Source organism: Pinus tabuliformis, chromosome 6 (assembly GCF_031772625.1).
Source record: "Pinus tabuliformis cultivar Carrire ecotype Pingquan chromosome 6, CPIR1, whole genome shotgun sequence".
Classification (NCBI taxonomy): Eukaryota; Viridiplantae; Streptophyta; class Pinopsida; order Pinales; family Pinaceae; genus Pinus; species Pinus tabuliformis.
Window position 1 is genome coordinate 726,509,313 of NC_142292.1, and position 17,528 is coordinate 726,526,840.

Here is a 17,528-nt window from a genome sequence, read left to right on the forward strand (position 1 = left end):
AATAAGATTGTTAAAAGCACTCCTTATGTAATGGTCATAATCATTAATTCCTAAACCTCATTAATAGTCTCACCACCTAATATCTATATATATATATATGTGTGTGTGTGAGAGAGAGAGAGAGACTCTAGGTCACTATTATTTTCATTTTCAAACCGTTTAACTAGTACTAATACAATATAAACTAGCCTAGATCTAGGCTTAACTTTGTATCTACTAAGAAACTAGAGGGATCAAATTTTTTCACTCTAAAAAAGGCTTAAATCTCAAGAGATTTGATCCCTTTTGAGACTTAGTAGATTCAGAATTAATATAGATCTATGTTGATTTAATTTTCTCCTTTAAATAATCTATATTCTACATTAATACAATAGATTCTCATAAACTATAATCAATTATATAATTGTATCCTAATTAAAAAAATATCTCAATAATAAATATATATATATATATTATAATTAATTATATTACGAGATTAAAAAACAAAAACAATTTAATTGCCAAATAAAATGAGGGAATACATCTCTCCATTTCCGCATCGAGATCTTCCCAGTGTCCCACACGCTCCTGGTGCGGTCCGGGAAATCCTAATCTTATCAGCTACGTGTCATTTTGCGGGGTTGAATGAGATCCTATTTATGAATACGCGTCCCTACTACGTTTCTCTGCCTTCAATTTCCAGATCTCCCTCCTGATATTCTCCTTTCTGGGTCCTGTGCTTTCTCGCCATTAATATCAACCGGCCTTATCTGAAATCATCAAAACTCGGAAAATCTTGTTTCCCTGCAAACAGCTGTGCAAGTCACAACCATTAGAAGGGTTTCATACTCTGTATTGTTATCAGTTAGTATTTATAATTTTTTTGCCAGCTTTGTTATGGGAATACCGTCTGAAAATGGCAGTCTCTGGCAGAGGCAGTTGAGATCAGGAGGAACGGGAAAGAAGAATATGGATGGGCCCTCTCACGGCTATGTGGTCGCTGGCGAGGGACGAAGAAGTAAACGCCGCAGCAGCCAAAGCGTATTCTCGCCCTCCCGGCGCTGTGGACGACGTCGTTAAGCCGGAAGATATTGCAGCTGCCCGATCAGATATTCACGAAGAGGAGGAGAGGCATGAGAAGAAAAAGGCAGTGGCACTGGCGAGGAAGGTAAAGGAGAAGGTGGGCAGCGTGAAGGACACTGTGATCGGACACCACGATCACGCAAAGGAAGGCAGAAACCCCAGGTCGAAGGTGGGATTGATGGAGACGGTGAAGAATTTAATAAGCAGGCCGATGCCCAAGAAAGACAATTATGAAGACGGTGGTACTGTAGTATCTGCTCGACCTGGAGGAACACTAGAGTCTCACAGAGAGCGCGGCGTCGTTGATACGTGGAGCACTGACACTGACACTGAAGGAGCCGTTCATGGTGACCGTCGAGCAGGAGGTGATTGCCATGAATTGAACTGAACGGTGGAGATCCCATTTACTCTGTCTGAATTTATTTATTTGGATACTTCTTTAATTTCATGACTCACAAGTTCTTTTATTATTTGTTGTTCTGGTTCTGTTTACCCTTTTAGATCTTTGGCTTGGCATATCTGCTGGTTTTCCCCCTTTTTGAGATTAGTCTCCTCTTTTCTTTTTGACCAATTTTAGTCAGTTTTATTCTTTTTTGAGATTAGTCTCCTCTTTTCTTTTTGACCAATTTTAGTCAGTTTTATTCACACAGTTAGCAACTCCACTCTATAATTTTGTTGTTCTTTCAACTAGTAGTCTCTAATCTATAATTTTATTTCTCCCGTAATCTATAATTTTATTATTCTCCCCTAGTATTCCCCTCACTCGGACAATTATTACTCTAGTATTCCCCTCACTCGGACAATTATTACTCTATTTTCGCTGTATGCCTTTTTCCTTGGCTCATTTTTGAACTATGGTTGATTCCCTCCATGGGATACGTGTTTTTTCCTTTCACTCATTGGTTATCATTTTTGGATAATGAACGCGTTTATTTTGTTTTTGGTGTTATCATTTTCGGATAATAACTAACCAGTTTATTTTGTTTGTGGTGTTGTGGCTTTTTCCATGACCCATCGTTTTGTAAATAAGGTTGACTAGACTAAAGTGAATATATCTATTTAATTAGTTTTAATTAAAATTATTATAAAATTCAGTTAGTAAATTTACCAGATGCTCAAAAATAATGGGAATTCTGTATATTTTTTCTAAGAATTTTTTTACCAGCAAATTTGCTATATTTAATTACTTTTAATTATAATATACGTATTATATTATTATATTATTGTAGGCAGTACTAAATTTACGAGATGTAATTAGTTTTAATTAAAAGTATTATAAAATTATAGACATATTATATACTGTAGGCAGTAGTAAATTTACGGGATGCACTTAGTTTTAATTAAAAGTATTATAAAATTATAGGCAGCATAAAATTATAGGCATATTATATACTGTAGGTAGTAGTAAATTTACGGGATGCACTTAGTTTTAATTAAAAGTATTATAAAATTATAGGCAGCATAAAATTATAGGCATATTATATACTGTAGGTAGTAGTAAATTTACAGGATGCAATTAGTTTTAATTAAAAGTATTATAAAATTATAGGCAGATACCCAAAAATTTACCCGCTGCAATTAGTTTTAATTAAGAGTATTATACAATTGCAGGCAGCAAATTTGGGAGATACCCAAAAATAATCGGAATTAAGTAGGAAATATAGAAAATTTGCTTAAACCCCAAAAATGCCGGAAGTTGGCAATTTTTTTCAAAAATATCTTAGTAGGAAATATATTCAGCACCGTTGAAAAAGTCATAAATTTTTATTTTTTATTTTTATTTCTTGGTAGGAAATATATTAAGCACCATTAAAAGACACCATGTCCCCAAATTTTTATTTTTTTTTTGGGAATTCCTGAACTAGGAAATATAGCAAATTTTTTTAGACCCCAAAAATGCCTGGAATGCGGCAATTTTTTCAAAAATATCTTAATAAGAAATATATTCAGCACCATTGAAAACGCCACCAATTTTTTTTAATCTCTTGGTAGGAAATATATTCAGCACCATTGAAAACACCACTAATTCTTTTTTAATCTCTTGGTAGGAAATATATTGAGCACCATTAAAAGTCACCGTGTAGCCCAAAATCTTGAATCACCACCAATTCTTTTTTAATCTCTTGGTAGGAAATATATTGAGCACCATTAAAAGTCACCGTGTAGCCCAAAATCTTGAATCACCACCAATTCTTTTTTAATCTCTTGGTAGGAAATATATTGAGCACCATTAAAAGTCACCGTGTAGCCCAAAATCTTGAATCAGGCAATATTTTTTTCAAAAATATCTTAGTTGGAAATATAGCAAATTTGCACAGACAATCAAAAATGGCCGGAATCTAGTGATTTTTTTTTCAAACCATATCATAGTAGGAAATTATAGCACCATTCAAAGCCACTGAGGTACCCAAAATGTTGAAGTTTTACTACTATAATATAGATCTTACTTGATTTTATCGAAGTCTAGTCGAGATGTCTAGGATTGTGGGAAAATTTGAATCCACTCATTTGATTTTGTGAGAAAATTTGAATCCACTCAAATTTGAAAGTTGCTTAGAGTAAGATTTGTAAAGCATCAATAATGTCATTTACATTGTGCTCATGCTCACTAGATTTGTTATGGAAAGTACTAATAATGTCATTTACATTGTGCTCATGTTCACTAGATTTGCTGTGGAAGAAGATGTAGTAAAAATATTTCACTCTTACTCTTAGCCATAAAGCATTGTGGACATCAATAATGTCATTTACATTGTGTTCATGCTCACTAGATTTATGGTGAAAGAAATGTAATAAAAATATTTGGCTCTCTCTTGGCTAGAAAACATCAATATTGTCATTTACATTGTGCTCATGCCCACTAGATTTGTTGTGGAAGAATATATAGTAAACATATTTCACTCTTACTCTTAGCCATAAATAAAATATTTTTGTGTATGTTATTTTTATCTTTTATATATCAAGAAAAATAATTAATAAATAAATATTTATTAATTAATTAAAACAAATCTTATATTTTCTTATTATATTTCAATATAAGATTTAAAAAAAATATTTAAATATCTATTTTTATTATTAATTTCATAAATAAAAAATTATTATTATTATTATATATATATAAAATAAAATATTAAAAAAATTCATATTATATATATAGATAATAAAATATTAAAAAAAATTAATTATAGTAAAGCATAAAAATAAAAATTATATGTAATACTTCAAACAAATTTATTTAATAAAAATAAATTATATATAATACTTCAAAAAAAATTAATTCAAAAGAAAAAAAACCAAACAAAAACAAATTATAGGTAATATTTCGGAAATTTTATTAATAAAAATAAAAACATCAATGTGGGTTATCCTTAAAAATATTTAAGGCAAAATTAAATAATATTTGCATATATTTAAAAATATATTAATGACACCCCGAGAGCTCGGGACAAGCACACCATCGTGATTTGATGGAAGAAGTTAATAGGGGTGGCGTGGCCATCCTGATTTGATGCAAGAAGTTAATAGGGGGTGGCGTGGCCGCCCTCTTTCATTCATAACCATGGGAATGGAATACCTGAAGAGGCGAATGTTCTCGACTAGATGTGGTCTCTGAGCAAAAATATTGGTACGCAGGGCAGCCTCGGGGGACGTCTGTCAAAACCCCTGCATTAGAAGCGAGGGTCGACAGGTAAGTCTAGTGGTTGCCTGTTGAAAACACTCTGGCCTCTGACCAGAAGAAGGATATTTGTGGCAATTCTACATAAGAGTATAGATGGTTGGGTTTGCACAGCGTTTTCCATTGTTGTATGTTTGGTCGATCATGTAGATTTGCGAGGGGTGGGCACAAATCGAGTAGTTAGAAGTGCATATTTTGCTGCTCCTCGATTGCTCGTCTCTACAGACATTGCAGGGGCTTCCTCGGACCTAAATTCGGAATTCCTCTCAGCTTGCAGGATCGGGTTACTTAATATGTTCCGTAACGTTTGTATTTATTTTCATGGTTTTCCTCTAAAAGCACCTTGATATGATTCTATAAGATTGGAATTTGTATCAGTTGATTTGTTTATTCTCTCAATGTTTTGGCTCATAATCTTGGAGATGACCCTAGTTTGACTATCAGTATTCATCTTTTCTAAGTTTCTATCAGTATTCATCTTTTCTAAGTTTCTAGTAGTGTTATGTGGTTTATGATTAGTTTGTATAGGCTGAGGTCTATTGTTTTGGTCAACGTATTCCGCCACCCTTGGGAGTTGCTAGTAGTCTGGGTGTTGAGTTGATAGGGTTATATTTTTAGAAATGTTCCTGGGTGGTGGTTATAAAGTTGGTCAACGTATTCCGCCACCCTTGGGAGTTGCTAGTAGTCTGGGTGTTGAGTTGATAGGGTTATATTTTTAGAAATGTTCCTGGGTGGTGGTTATAAAGTTATAAACCCGTTCAGCTTGGTGGAACCGTTGAGTTGATAGGGTTATATTTTTAGAAATGTTCCTGGGTGGTCGTTATAAAGTTATAAACCCGTTCAGCTTGGTGGAACCCTTTTAAGTCGGGCGGATCCTATTTCTATCTTTATTGTAAATTTAATGCGCCTAATGACTATCGCTCATTAGTCATCACGCCGCGCGTTGCATGTGGCTATGGCCTCCGCATGTCAACCTGCATTAAATTGCATGTGGCTATGGTTCCCGCATGTCAGCCTGCATTAAATTTACATGTGACTATGGCCTCCGCATGTCAACCTGCATTAAATTGCATGTGACTATGGCCCCCGCATATCAGCCTGCATTAAATTTACAATAGAAATAAAAATAATTTAGAATAGAAGTGGATCTAAGTAAAAATAATTTAGAATAGAAGTGGAAATAAGATCCGCCTTGTAGTCGTGGTCGGTTTATCGACATTATGTGGTATCTATACTATGTTATAGCTCTATCATTAACCAGTTCTTGGACTTTGTGTCGTGGCGGGCGTGGGGTCCGTAATTGCTTTGGTTCGGAGTGAATTTTTTTGAGTCAAAAACCCCGGTGTTATTTTTACCAACGAAACATGCAACCATAGCATTTGCATAGAAGACGGGGAAGAGCGCAGCCGTCAGGGCCACAAATGAAGCCAATAGGGAACAGGCTGCTGCAGAACCCAGTCGGTTGTTTGTTCTCCCTGAAATTCGTTAGTTGGATTTTTTTGTTTTCGTGATCAACGGGCCCTATCGGTTTCTGAAATCATGGATTACGTGTCTCCATATATTCATGGCACGGGTTTACTTGAAAGAAGGAAAAGTAAACATTACTCTTCGGCCTTGTCCTTGTATTGGAAGATGAAGACTTGGTTGGGAACGCGTAGAATAACAAGCAATCAGAAAATTATAATGTTTGTTTTAGCATGGTAGATGTCAAAGAGTCCAACATAACTATTAGGTGTCTTTAGAGAGGATTGAGGCAAGCTTGGTATACATTGAGTTTTACTTTATGTACAAAATTGTTCTCTAGGTTCTATGATCTCGCTCTTATGATTGAATGTTTATTTTAAATTAAGTTCATGGTTTTATAGTACTATTATAGTTACTTCAGTGATGTTACAATTTCCGAAATTTTTAAAATTTTGGGCTAATTACTCTGTTGCTAGGTGGTTAAAACATCTAGTTTCTTATTAGGCAAATTGAAATCACTTATTTAGTGACATGTGCGATGATGAAATAATTGAATATATGTGTTTTTATAATATTTTTAGGTAATACAATCTTAAACTTAACCCCTATATATATATAACCAAAATGTAAAAAACATTTTAATGTCCACCATCTAAACTAGAATAAAATATTTCAATACCCACTTAAAATAAAATATTTCAATTTCAACTAAATATATATTATATATTGTTAAAAATAAATAAAAACGTGAACGTGTATTATATAAAGGAATTGAAAAATACATTGTTATGGTTAAAACATTTCAACTAATTTCATTATTCTACATTCTTGCCTTTTTCCATTTATTTTTTTGTGCCAAATTTCTCTAAAATATAGCAAAATTTTGTTGGAATTACAAGTTTAAGTTGTGTAGTTTACGCAATCCAAGTTCTATGAGAATTTTCAAGCCACTGAATTCATTCATACATTCAAAAATGAACTTTAAACAATGAAAAATTACACAATGTGTGTTTATATATATATATATATATGATCAAAAAAAAAAAGGAAAAAAATATATTGTTTGTAACTTTACTAATAAGAACAAAATTATAATATAAGAAATTATTTTTTTAAGTGAGTGGACATCTTGTTTTTGCATTATCACTTTTTGATTTTGTATTTGGTGGATTCAATTTTTCATTATAACATATTTTATGTATTGGGTGATTAGGCTATAGAGTGCCTCTTATACTCAATGAATATTTATATTAGTAACCATGATATTTATGATCCTCATATATATAGATAATTCATATTTGTAATTTTAGAACTTGATATTTAAAATTAATTAATAAACATATAAAAACTTAAAAGCTTATAATAATTCATTTCTAAATTATATATATATAATATATATCATAGTTCTTATATAATTAAAAATAAAATATTCCTATAGAGAAAGATGTGACATTTATATAAATATAAATAATATTATGTAAATCATGAAACTCAAGGCTCAAAATCTCATGGAAAAATAACAAATAGATATAAATTTATTTTAACTCTAGATTTACCATGGGCCTAGAAGAATTAATTCTTTAAAAGTGCAAATCCTTTTTCAAATTTTACATTTAGAAATAGATTTTCATCTTCAATTCTACACTGGTATAAATCTATATTAATATTAAAAAAATAAACAAAACAAAACATTCTCTCTAAATACATTAAAATGATAGATATATTAATTTACAACAAAGCAATTGTTTTAACAATAAAAACATGAGCCTTTATAGCAACCATATTAATATGATAATTATGATAAATTGAAACTTATATACAATATTATTAAGAACTATTTTTTTAATTGATATAAAATAATATTTTCTTAAAGGTAGAAATGATATATATAATAAAAGAATTCTATAATAGGTTAACGATCTAAGACCCACCATGACGGGTAATTTCAAGTGGCGTGGAGGTGAACTTGCTTTAGCCAATAGTAGTGAGTGATGGTTGTTCCCTCTGATAGTTTGACAATTGAGTTATCATAGGTTTTCCAAATGTGAAACAAAATAATTCTACAACAAACAAATATTAAACATTTTTAACTTACAAATAAAAAAATTAATAAAATCTATTTTTTTTTACCATGGTTATATGGTAATATAACACAAAGAGCATATTTAATAGCCCTCTAGCCAAAAATATAGATAATTTATTATTTAGAAGAGTAATATGAATAAACAATAAAGAATTTCATCTAATAAAACAAAAATAATAAAATGTAATTTATTTTTTACCATGGTAATATAACACAGAGTATATTTAATAGCCCTCAAGCAAAAAATATCAATAAATGATGATTTAGCAAGAGTAATATGAGCTAAGGGATGGAATTTGACGGGCCCGGTGATTTGCTCGTCAAATATAGTGAAAATATTTATAAAATCGTCAAGATTTTTGCTTGGATTTGTAAAAAACAGGTCAAGGAGGCGTGTGTCGTATTTGATGGGTGATTGTGTTTTGAAATTCCAACTGTGAGTGCAAAGCCCATCAAACCTTAGAGATGCCACTATAAAGTCAAAATATATCCAATAACTTATGATTGGAGGTAATTTGAGCAAAATGGAAATCAAACCTTGAAATTACCATTATAACACCAAAATATATCCATATATCCATATCCATACACAAAAAATATATTTAAAAATCCTAAAACCACTAATCATCTACTCTTTGAATCTTATTACGAAAAGCCAAACGCATCTTTTAAAATAGAGAATAGAAAAACAAAATTACTTTTAACCACTCGAAACAAAATGTGTGAATGGAATTGTTAAAACACACTCATTATACTATGGTCATGGTCATTAATTCTTAAACATTATAAACAGTCCCACCAACTTTCTCAAATATATATACTCGTTCGAGGGTAGACTATCTTCTCGTAACTTCAAGTACATCCGTACTCGATTAAAAGTACAATTTACATAATAAAAAATATCATCAATTTTATCATAGAAGTTTAACTAAAAAGTTATATGAAAAATCCATTTAAATCCCTTCATGCATAAAAATAATTTAAATATGTTGACCCATTTAAAAAACAAAAACAATTAAGCCATATAAGAAAGGAGGGCATAAGTGCATTTCTCACTTTCCGCATCGAGATCTCCCCACGCGTCTTTTCCATCTTGATGAGGTTGCGGGTGGACGCCATGCGGCATTTTACCTTCCACTTGGGGGCGGTCCGGGAAACCCTAATCTTATCAACTACGTGTTATTTTGCGGGGTTGAGTGACAGCCTATCCATGCAATGTTCATACGCGTCCCCACAAGCCTACCCTCGTGTCACTAGTACGCTGCTTTGTCTTCAATCTCCACATCTCCCTGCCAATCTTCTCTTCTCTGCGTCCAGTGCGCATTCGCCATTTATACCCATCCGCCATATCTGAAACAATCAAAAGCCAGAATATCTCGCCTCCCTGGAAACAGCCGTTCAAGTCAACCGCTACTAGGGTTTCATACTCTATATTGTTATCAGTTAGTATATATCATTTTTTTCAGCTTTCTTAATTGTAATACTGTCTGAAAATGGCAGACGCTGACCAGAGGCAGTTGAAATCAGGAGGTGCAGAAAAGAAGAACATGGATGGGCCCTCAACGGCTATGTGGTCGCTGGCGAGGGACGAAGAAGTAAACGCCGCAGCAGCCAAAGCCTATTCTCACCCTCCCGGGACCGTGGAAGACATGTTCGTTAAGCCTCAAGATGTTGCAGCTGCCCGATCAGATATTCACGAAGACGAGGAGAGGCGTGAGAAGAAAAAGGCATTGGCACTGGCGAGGAAGGTAAAGGAAAAGGTGGGCAGCGTGAAGGATACCGTTATCAGACACCACGATCACGTAAAGGAAGGCGCAAACCCTAGGCCCAAGATGGGATGCATGGATACGGTGAAGACTTTAATAAGCGGGCCGATGCCCAAGGAAGACAATTCTGAAGACGGTGATATTATAGTATCTGCCCGACCCCGAGGAACACTCGACCCTCACAGAGAGCGCGGCTTCGCTGATACGTGCAGCACTGACACTGAAGGAGCCGTTCATGGTGGCCGTCCAGCAGGAGGTGATTTCCATGGATCCAATTGAATGATGGAGGCCCCACATTAATTCTTTCTGTCATTTACTTCTATCTCGTTTCGTTTCGATAGTATGTAGCATATATTTGTGATAGAGCAGTGGAATACACGTTTCACCTACTTATTCGTTGGGAAGGTTCTTCATATGATTTCAATGCAAATACTTTTGTGATTTCCTTACAAATTTTGGGGAGTGTAATAGTTTAATACTTCATGTTATAATATCTCCGCCTCCGCACTGAGGTGTAAAAGTGTGTCGTCGAACCATTTTTTTCGTACCAAATTTGAAAGTTCAAGGTGTTTTCCAATGAAACATATCAGTTGAAAAGTTGAAAGTGTTTTCCAGTGCAACATATCACATTAGCAGATATAGTTTATCATGTAAGTATTATAATGTATATCTAAATTACAATATTCGGTTTAAATTTCTCTATTAATCAGGGTTTACAAAAAGGGGTATATAGGTAATGGTTATTAGAGATTATACTAGTAATTGCATCGGATCTTACAAAAGACGGATGTTGCAAAAGAAACGTCTAATATATAAAAACAAAAGACAGATATAAACAAAAGATAGTTTATCACATAAGTATTACAATATTTCGGTTTAAATTTCTCTATTAACCAGGGTTCAGGGTTTACAAAAGGGGTATATAGCTAATGGTTATTAGCGATTATGCTAGCAATTGCATCGGATCTTACAAAAGACGGATGTTGCAAAAGAAACGTCTAATATATAAAACAAAAGACAAAACAAAACTTAAACTTGGGAACCTATGCCCTACTGCCTTTGGTCGGGTGGAAATAGACTTTGAAACTTATGTTTCATCTATTCTCTCTGCTCGGGTCTATAGCTGCTGTATCGTACTTGCCTAAGCGCTTTCATCATCCGATATAGGGTAGTTGGGAAACACATAAGTTAAGAAACAGGCACGGAGTGGGTAAGAAGTCGTGGGTAAGAAGTCGTTGTTTCATGCCGGCCATGTCATTCCCTCAGCAAACAAAAGACGGATGTAAAAGATAAGAAATATAATAAATATAATATAATTTTAAATAATGGTATAAGATCTAAAAGATAAGAAATATAATAAATATAAATATATAATAAATATAAATATAATTTTAAATAATTGTATAGGATGTTGCAAAAGAATTATAATATATAAAACAAGAGAAATATAATAAAAAGTATTACAAAAGACGGATATAAAAGATAAGAAATATAATAAATATAATAATAAAAAGAATTATAATATATAAAACAAAAGACCGATATAAAAAATAAGAAATATAATAAATATAAATATAAATATAATTTTAAAGAATATAATAAATATAAATATAATTTTGATGATGATGGTGGTAAGAAATATAATAAATATAAATATAAATATAATTTTAAAGAAATATAATAAATATAAATATAATTTTGATGATGATGGTGGTGGTGGTGGTGATTAACGCTTAGTAAGACCAAATTTTGGTTTATCAGACCTAAAGAAACAATATACAGTTTGATTTAAGATTTTATTCTTATGCTCAAAAATCTTGGAGAGAAGCCTCCCAGCTCACTATAATTTTGACATCATAAAAGGCTAGGAAGGTCAGTATTGGGACAAAGATTATGAAACTGAGATCTAATGTGGTTGTACGCAGGGCACTTTAAGTACTTTTCATCCTCGATGTTTCTATGCTCAAAAATCTTGGAGAGAAGCCTCCCAGCTCACTATAATTTTGACATCATAAAAGGCTGGGAAGGTCAGTATTGGGACAAAGATTATGAAACTGAGATCTAATGTGGTTGTACGCAGGGCACTTTAAAAGGAAGTACTTTTCATCTTCGATGTTTCTATTCTCACAAAGATGGCAGATCCTTTCCATCCATGGTGTTTTAGGAACTACCCAACGACCTCATCCATGGTGTTTTAGGAACTACCCAACGACCTCTTTCACTATTGAGCTCATGAGAGTTAAAACAGAGAGATACTTTTGATCTTCTAGGGTGGGGTTGATGACCTTCTTATAATAACTTAATTTTCTTTTAGTTGGTAAATCCTTAACACACAACATTTTTTTCTTTGAATTTAGAAGTAATAATATTTTTAATGTTATTAATGTTTTGCAATGCATCATTCTCGTTGATCTCCCAAAGGTTTAACCACGCCCTCGTGTCTTTATACCACCCAGAGCCTTAGGTGGTTTTGGCTAGAATTTAAAGCTAGATTAGGAAGTTTATAATCTCCTATATTATTGAGTTTGTGCTTGTACAATAGAAGCCTAGTCATAACTAGGCTCTCGATAGGGAAAAGCCCTCCTTCTATAAGGAGAATAGGATAGCCTGTATTGCTTTTAATTTTTAGGTTATACTTTATAAAACACTTCTAGATTTGCTCAATCTTTCTTCAGGATTCTCTAGAGATGCTGCAACCCTAGACCTCACATCCATATAAGATAACAGGAGTGACTAAAGTTTCAAAGAAAAACTTTTTTTTATCCCACACTACAATTATTTTCAAGACAAAAATAAGCTTTCCACCCTGTTAGCGCTTGGAATTCACCTAGGCTGAGATAGACAAACTCTCAAGGCTACATCAAACCATTTCACCTCGTAGCTAGCCCTACGAGGTATGAGAAGGCTCTCTCGGGTCAGATTCGATAGATCTTTCAATATGATTAGGCTGACCAATTAATAATAAAGATTTTAGGCTAGTAAATTGATAAGGGGGTTGATTTAATGATTTTTGGGGTTTTTGGTGGCAATTGGTGGAAGTGCAATTCAAGGTGCGGGGATTGAGCACAGTTTTTGCAGGGTGATCTAAGGGGCAAGGTAGGAATGAGTGCTGATGTCTTAATCTGAGATGGATGATCAGAGATGATAGAGGAGAAGCTAAAGAGGGCAAACACACAATTCGAATCCTCTCTAGACAGTAGAAAACATTAAAATTGAACAAACTAAAAAGCTGAGCATGTCAAAACATGAGTTCAAACTTTACCACTTCATCTGTCCAATTTAGAAGCATAAGAGAGATGTGAAACACATAAACAAACTTACAAGAACATGTAGAGAACACACCATCAACAATCAGATCCACAAGAATCCTCAAAGATGTCTGTAAAACCCTGGCTTTCCTTGCCTTCAATTGCAGAAATAGATGCACAATATACAATAAAGCTTCCTTACACAAGAGTCCAACCATCAAAATGAGAAGGAGAGAGCATAATATAGACCATCTAGACCATCTAACTCCTTTCCCCACCTCTAGGGGTCGAGCTCAGCTTTCTAGGAGCAGTTTGAACAAATTCTAAACTAAGAACTAGAAAATAGGCAGCCAAACAACTTGCCTCTATTACTTAGCTAACTCATCCATGCATTAATTTTTCACTTTTTACATCATGGAAGCTTCTAGAAGGGTAAAGAAAGATAAAATCTACCAAAGTGCCATGAACATATTACATTTATCCATCATCTACAAGTAAAAATAGTCAACCATAGTCAAAACAGTGTTTTTGACCAAAAATGTGAATTCTGGCAAATCTGGAAGTTCTGGTCGCGCCCCTGGAAGTTCTGGTCGCGCCCCTTCACAGCTGTTTTTGAGTGGGTTCCACTGGTCCAAATCAGGTGCAAGATGGCTCATTGGAAAGCTTGGCCTGTCTACTTTCCATCCCAAGTGGAATTTCTGAATTTGGTGTTGATTTGACCCCTCAAAAACCATTTTTCCCAATGTCACTTTCTGCAACTCAAAAAGTGGGCAGAAAGTCATTTTTTTGATGTATTTTGAGCTTTTGGAGGCTCAAAACTCAAAATCAGGCTTCTCCCAAGTATTGGTAATTTTTCTTTTTGAATGCCCTTTCCAAAAATGCCAAGTTTGCAAAATTCCGAGCAGCCCTTCAAACTGGTCTCACCCGGGGTGAGACCAGTTCTTGGGAAAAACCTGTAATTGGCACAAAAAATTCACAAATGACAAAATTTTCTCCAAATTTCTTGAAATTTGGGCTGGGAGTCCCCAATAAAGTACCATGCTCAGTCAAAGAGGCTTTGACCAAAATTTGGAGTGGATCGGGCGTTTTCCTTCGTTTTTGTGCTTTGGCCAACCGTCCTTGGAGCACCTTTGTTCTCGCCGGTATTTTTGACATTTCTCTCAAACCATGACACCTGTGTAAAAAGTGAAAGAGGTTTTTCTTCCTTGGCATGTTGTGGACAAAAACCTCTCTCAGTTTTGCAAAATTCATCTTTTATTGCTCTGAAACATCATTTGAGTGCAACTTGTCCCGATGTGTGAAACAAGGGATTTTGTCGAAATGGAGCGAAATGAAGGGGATAGAGGGCTTCTAAATTCTTGGGGAAATTTTTGGGAGTGGGGAGGGATGTTAGGAAGCAAGAGAAAGTGGAATCTCAGAGATTGAGTGAGGGGAAGGGGTCGAAAAGGACAAAACACAGGTCAAACCTAGAAAATTGCCAGGTTGTAGCTAGAAACTAGGGTTTGTGGAAAAATGAGAAATTTGGCGGATCTAAGGGATGGGAAGTGTTTGATAAGGTACTTTAAGGATAGGGGAAGGTGTATGAACATCTGGAAACAAGTTTTTCGGTTATTTAGCCGCCCAAGAGAAATTGCCTTCAAAACCCTAGGAGAGGGAAATGAGCTTTCCTAGGCACAACTGAAGCATGAACATGGTGTAAAATGACCCATTAGACACTGTCATGACGATGACAAACCTCTGAATGATGATAAGCTCAGCTGAATGATGACATGGACTGACATTTGGGCAAACCCTAGACCTAATGGCTAGTGACCAAATTTTGCTTGAAGACTCACTGAAATGACAAAATTTGACCTTGACACTTCAAAATCACTATGTAAGAGCACATTTGATCACTGGAGGAAGGCTGTAAAGACTGACACTAACATTGGCTCCAATGGGGATGGTAGCTCCTTGGAGGTGCCAAGAACCTCAAACCTCTTGGGAGAGCAGACCAGTGTTTTATTCATTGGGCAATGGAGTCAATTTATTCACATGTGACCAACTCAAAAACAACTTTATTTGACTTTGACAATTGACTGAAACTTAACTGATGCTTGACTCAAACCGACTCGATGGCAAACTGAAATAACTTGAAAAACTTACTCAACAGACCAAACACAAATGACTCATGACTTGACTTAAAACAAAACTTACAAAGCTTATGAAGGGCAGCAGTCCATCAAGATTTGAAATCATGATGACAACCACCTGTGTTTCTTACAAGACAAAATACCATCAAACTATATCATAATGCCATGCATGCAACCAATCAAGCAGATGCCTTCTTGACTGATTCTCCCAATCTGATCTCATGATCAACAATAGAAACAGGTAACTAGGCATCCAAAAACATAGCTGACCGTGATCTCCTTCATCACTGAACACTGCAATAAACACTATCACTGCTGGCTGCAACAAACTTGCTAGAGGATCGTGAAAAACATGAAGATTTGCCACTGCCACCTCCTGCTGAAAGATCAAGGTGTCCTTTGCTTCAAACTCTGATCTTCCTTCATCATGTGCTTCGATAAAAGTATGCTCATGGGCTTCAAAAAATTCTGAACAAGTAGATGAGCAGATCTCTTCTTGGAAAAACATTTCAGCACATGAAACATATGAAGAATCTGAAAGGTAATCCTGTATGCTATAACCTTCGGTGGTTAGACAATATGGTAGATGATCTTCATATGATATGACAGCCGGATTCTCATTACATTCTTCAATCATAAGGAAAGAAACTTCAGCTGATTCTTGAGGTGCAAAAATGACAGTTCTATCATCTACCATAAATTCATCCAAAGGAACTGTTTCACTTACTTGAATGAAGATGTCATCTTGCTTTTCATGAACTGACTGAATTACCTCCTCATGTAGGCTTTGCATGCTGTCTTCTTCTATGGGCAGATCTGAAATGAGCTCTTCTCTTTCACCATCTTCAACCATATAACAAATTTCAACCTGCTGATCTATAAAGCTTCTTACAAGACTGTCATCCTTTTCAGAAGAGGAAGAAGATCCACCATCATCTTCTTGACCATGTGTGCACTGCAAATCTGCATTAACTTGAGCCGGAACAAGACCTCTCAAAAGTAGATCTATCTCATCTTCAGATAGAGGAGATAATACCTTTTGTTTTCTTTTGTTCACACAGTGAGTGTCTTCATTGATTTCAAGTGAAGGAGAATATAGATTTTCCTCATACTGCTGATCCATTTCATGCAATTTCTGTTCATTGTCAAGAGGTGAAATTTTTTCATTTTCCACCATACTAAAATCTTGGTCCTGCTGCAAATTTTCATGATCGTCTCTATGGGAATCCTCTAGGTTCTCTTCATGTTGCTGAAATGGATTCTCATACAAAGCCTCTATGATCTCATAGTCCATAAAATTATCATCTTCATAAAACTTCTCAAGGCTTTCAATAAAACTATAGGCATGCTTGCAACAGTCTTGAACTAAATTTAATGATGGATAAGAGTCCTTATATCTTTCGATGAACATAGCATGAAAATCCTTTAAGCAATAAATACAAGCAGGCGGCAAACCTTCATACCATGATTGGGCTTTACCTTCCAGAGTGGCCAAGAATATCTTCATCAAGCAATCTTCAGGAAAATCCACCTTCAACTTGCGAATATGCATATGAAATCTAACTAGATGTAAAGCAGCATCCTTCTTACCATCATCATTAAATGTAGGCAAATTCCTTGACCAATCTACCTTTGGAATTTTATTTGGAAAACCTGGGATGTGATCTCGGCTCAAGGGAGCATATCTTCTTGCAATTAGGTCCATCATGAAAATCTCACAGCTACTGATCTTCCTGCAGTGAAGTCACCATGAAGCATAGGTTGCTGGATTCTTCAGTGAAAGGAGTCGCCAAGTGAATGATTCAGCCTTTCAAGTGTCTAATCGTTGTCCACTATCAACAATCAGATTTGAACTTGATACATGTACTGGGGTAAAATGCAATCGAAGTGTTGTTTTCACAAGCTCACGGAGATTGACTGAAGCAGCGTTTATCTACTAACGCTGATGTAAAACAAGAGCGTTTTCGAAGGCTTCTGGCGTAACTTCAGGCTCCGTCTAAGACTTATGAAACAAACACATCAACCCACTAACAATTTTGTTTCTCCCCAGTATGGTCGCCAATATTTAGCGCTTGGAATTCACCTAGGCTGAGATAG

General features: G+C 34.7%; 1 protein-coding gene across 2 annotated transcripts; it reads left to right on the top strand.

Moving 5' to 3' along the window:
- The first annotated feature begins 665 nt into the window (after positions 1-665).
- On the top strand, positions 666-10,429 carry LOC149260756 (uncharacterized). Of its 2 annotated transcripts, none has more exons than XM_089421050.1 (2): positions 666-1,427; positions 9,786-10,429. In XM_089421050.1, the coding sequence occupies exons 1-2, from the start codon at positions 953-955 to the stop codon at positions 10,328-10,330; spliced, it is 1,020 nt and encodes a 339-aa protein (XP_089277176.1). In that variant the 5' UTR covers positions 666-952; the 3' UTR covers positions 10,331-10,429. The 2 variants fall into 2 exon arrangements, with proteins under 2 accessions (XP_089277176.1, XP_089277178.1); XM_089421052.1 differs by having other exon boundaries at positions 9,813-10,429.
- The last annotated feature ends 7,099 nt before the right edge of the window (positions 10,430-17,528 follow it).

Excerpts from the sequence above, each read along its gene's own strand:
- LOC149260756 (XM_089421050.1), top strand. The coding sequence starts at position 953 with ATGGGCCCTCTCACGGCTATGTGGTCGCTGGCGAGGGACGAAGAAGTA. Across the intron at positions 1,428-9,785 it reads TGGTGACCGTCGAGCAGGAG|ACGCTGACCAGAGGCAGTTG; the intron begins GTGATTGCCATG and ends TGAAAATGGCAG.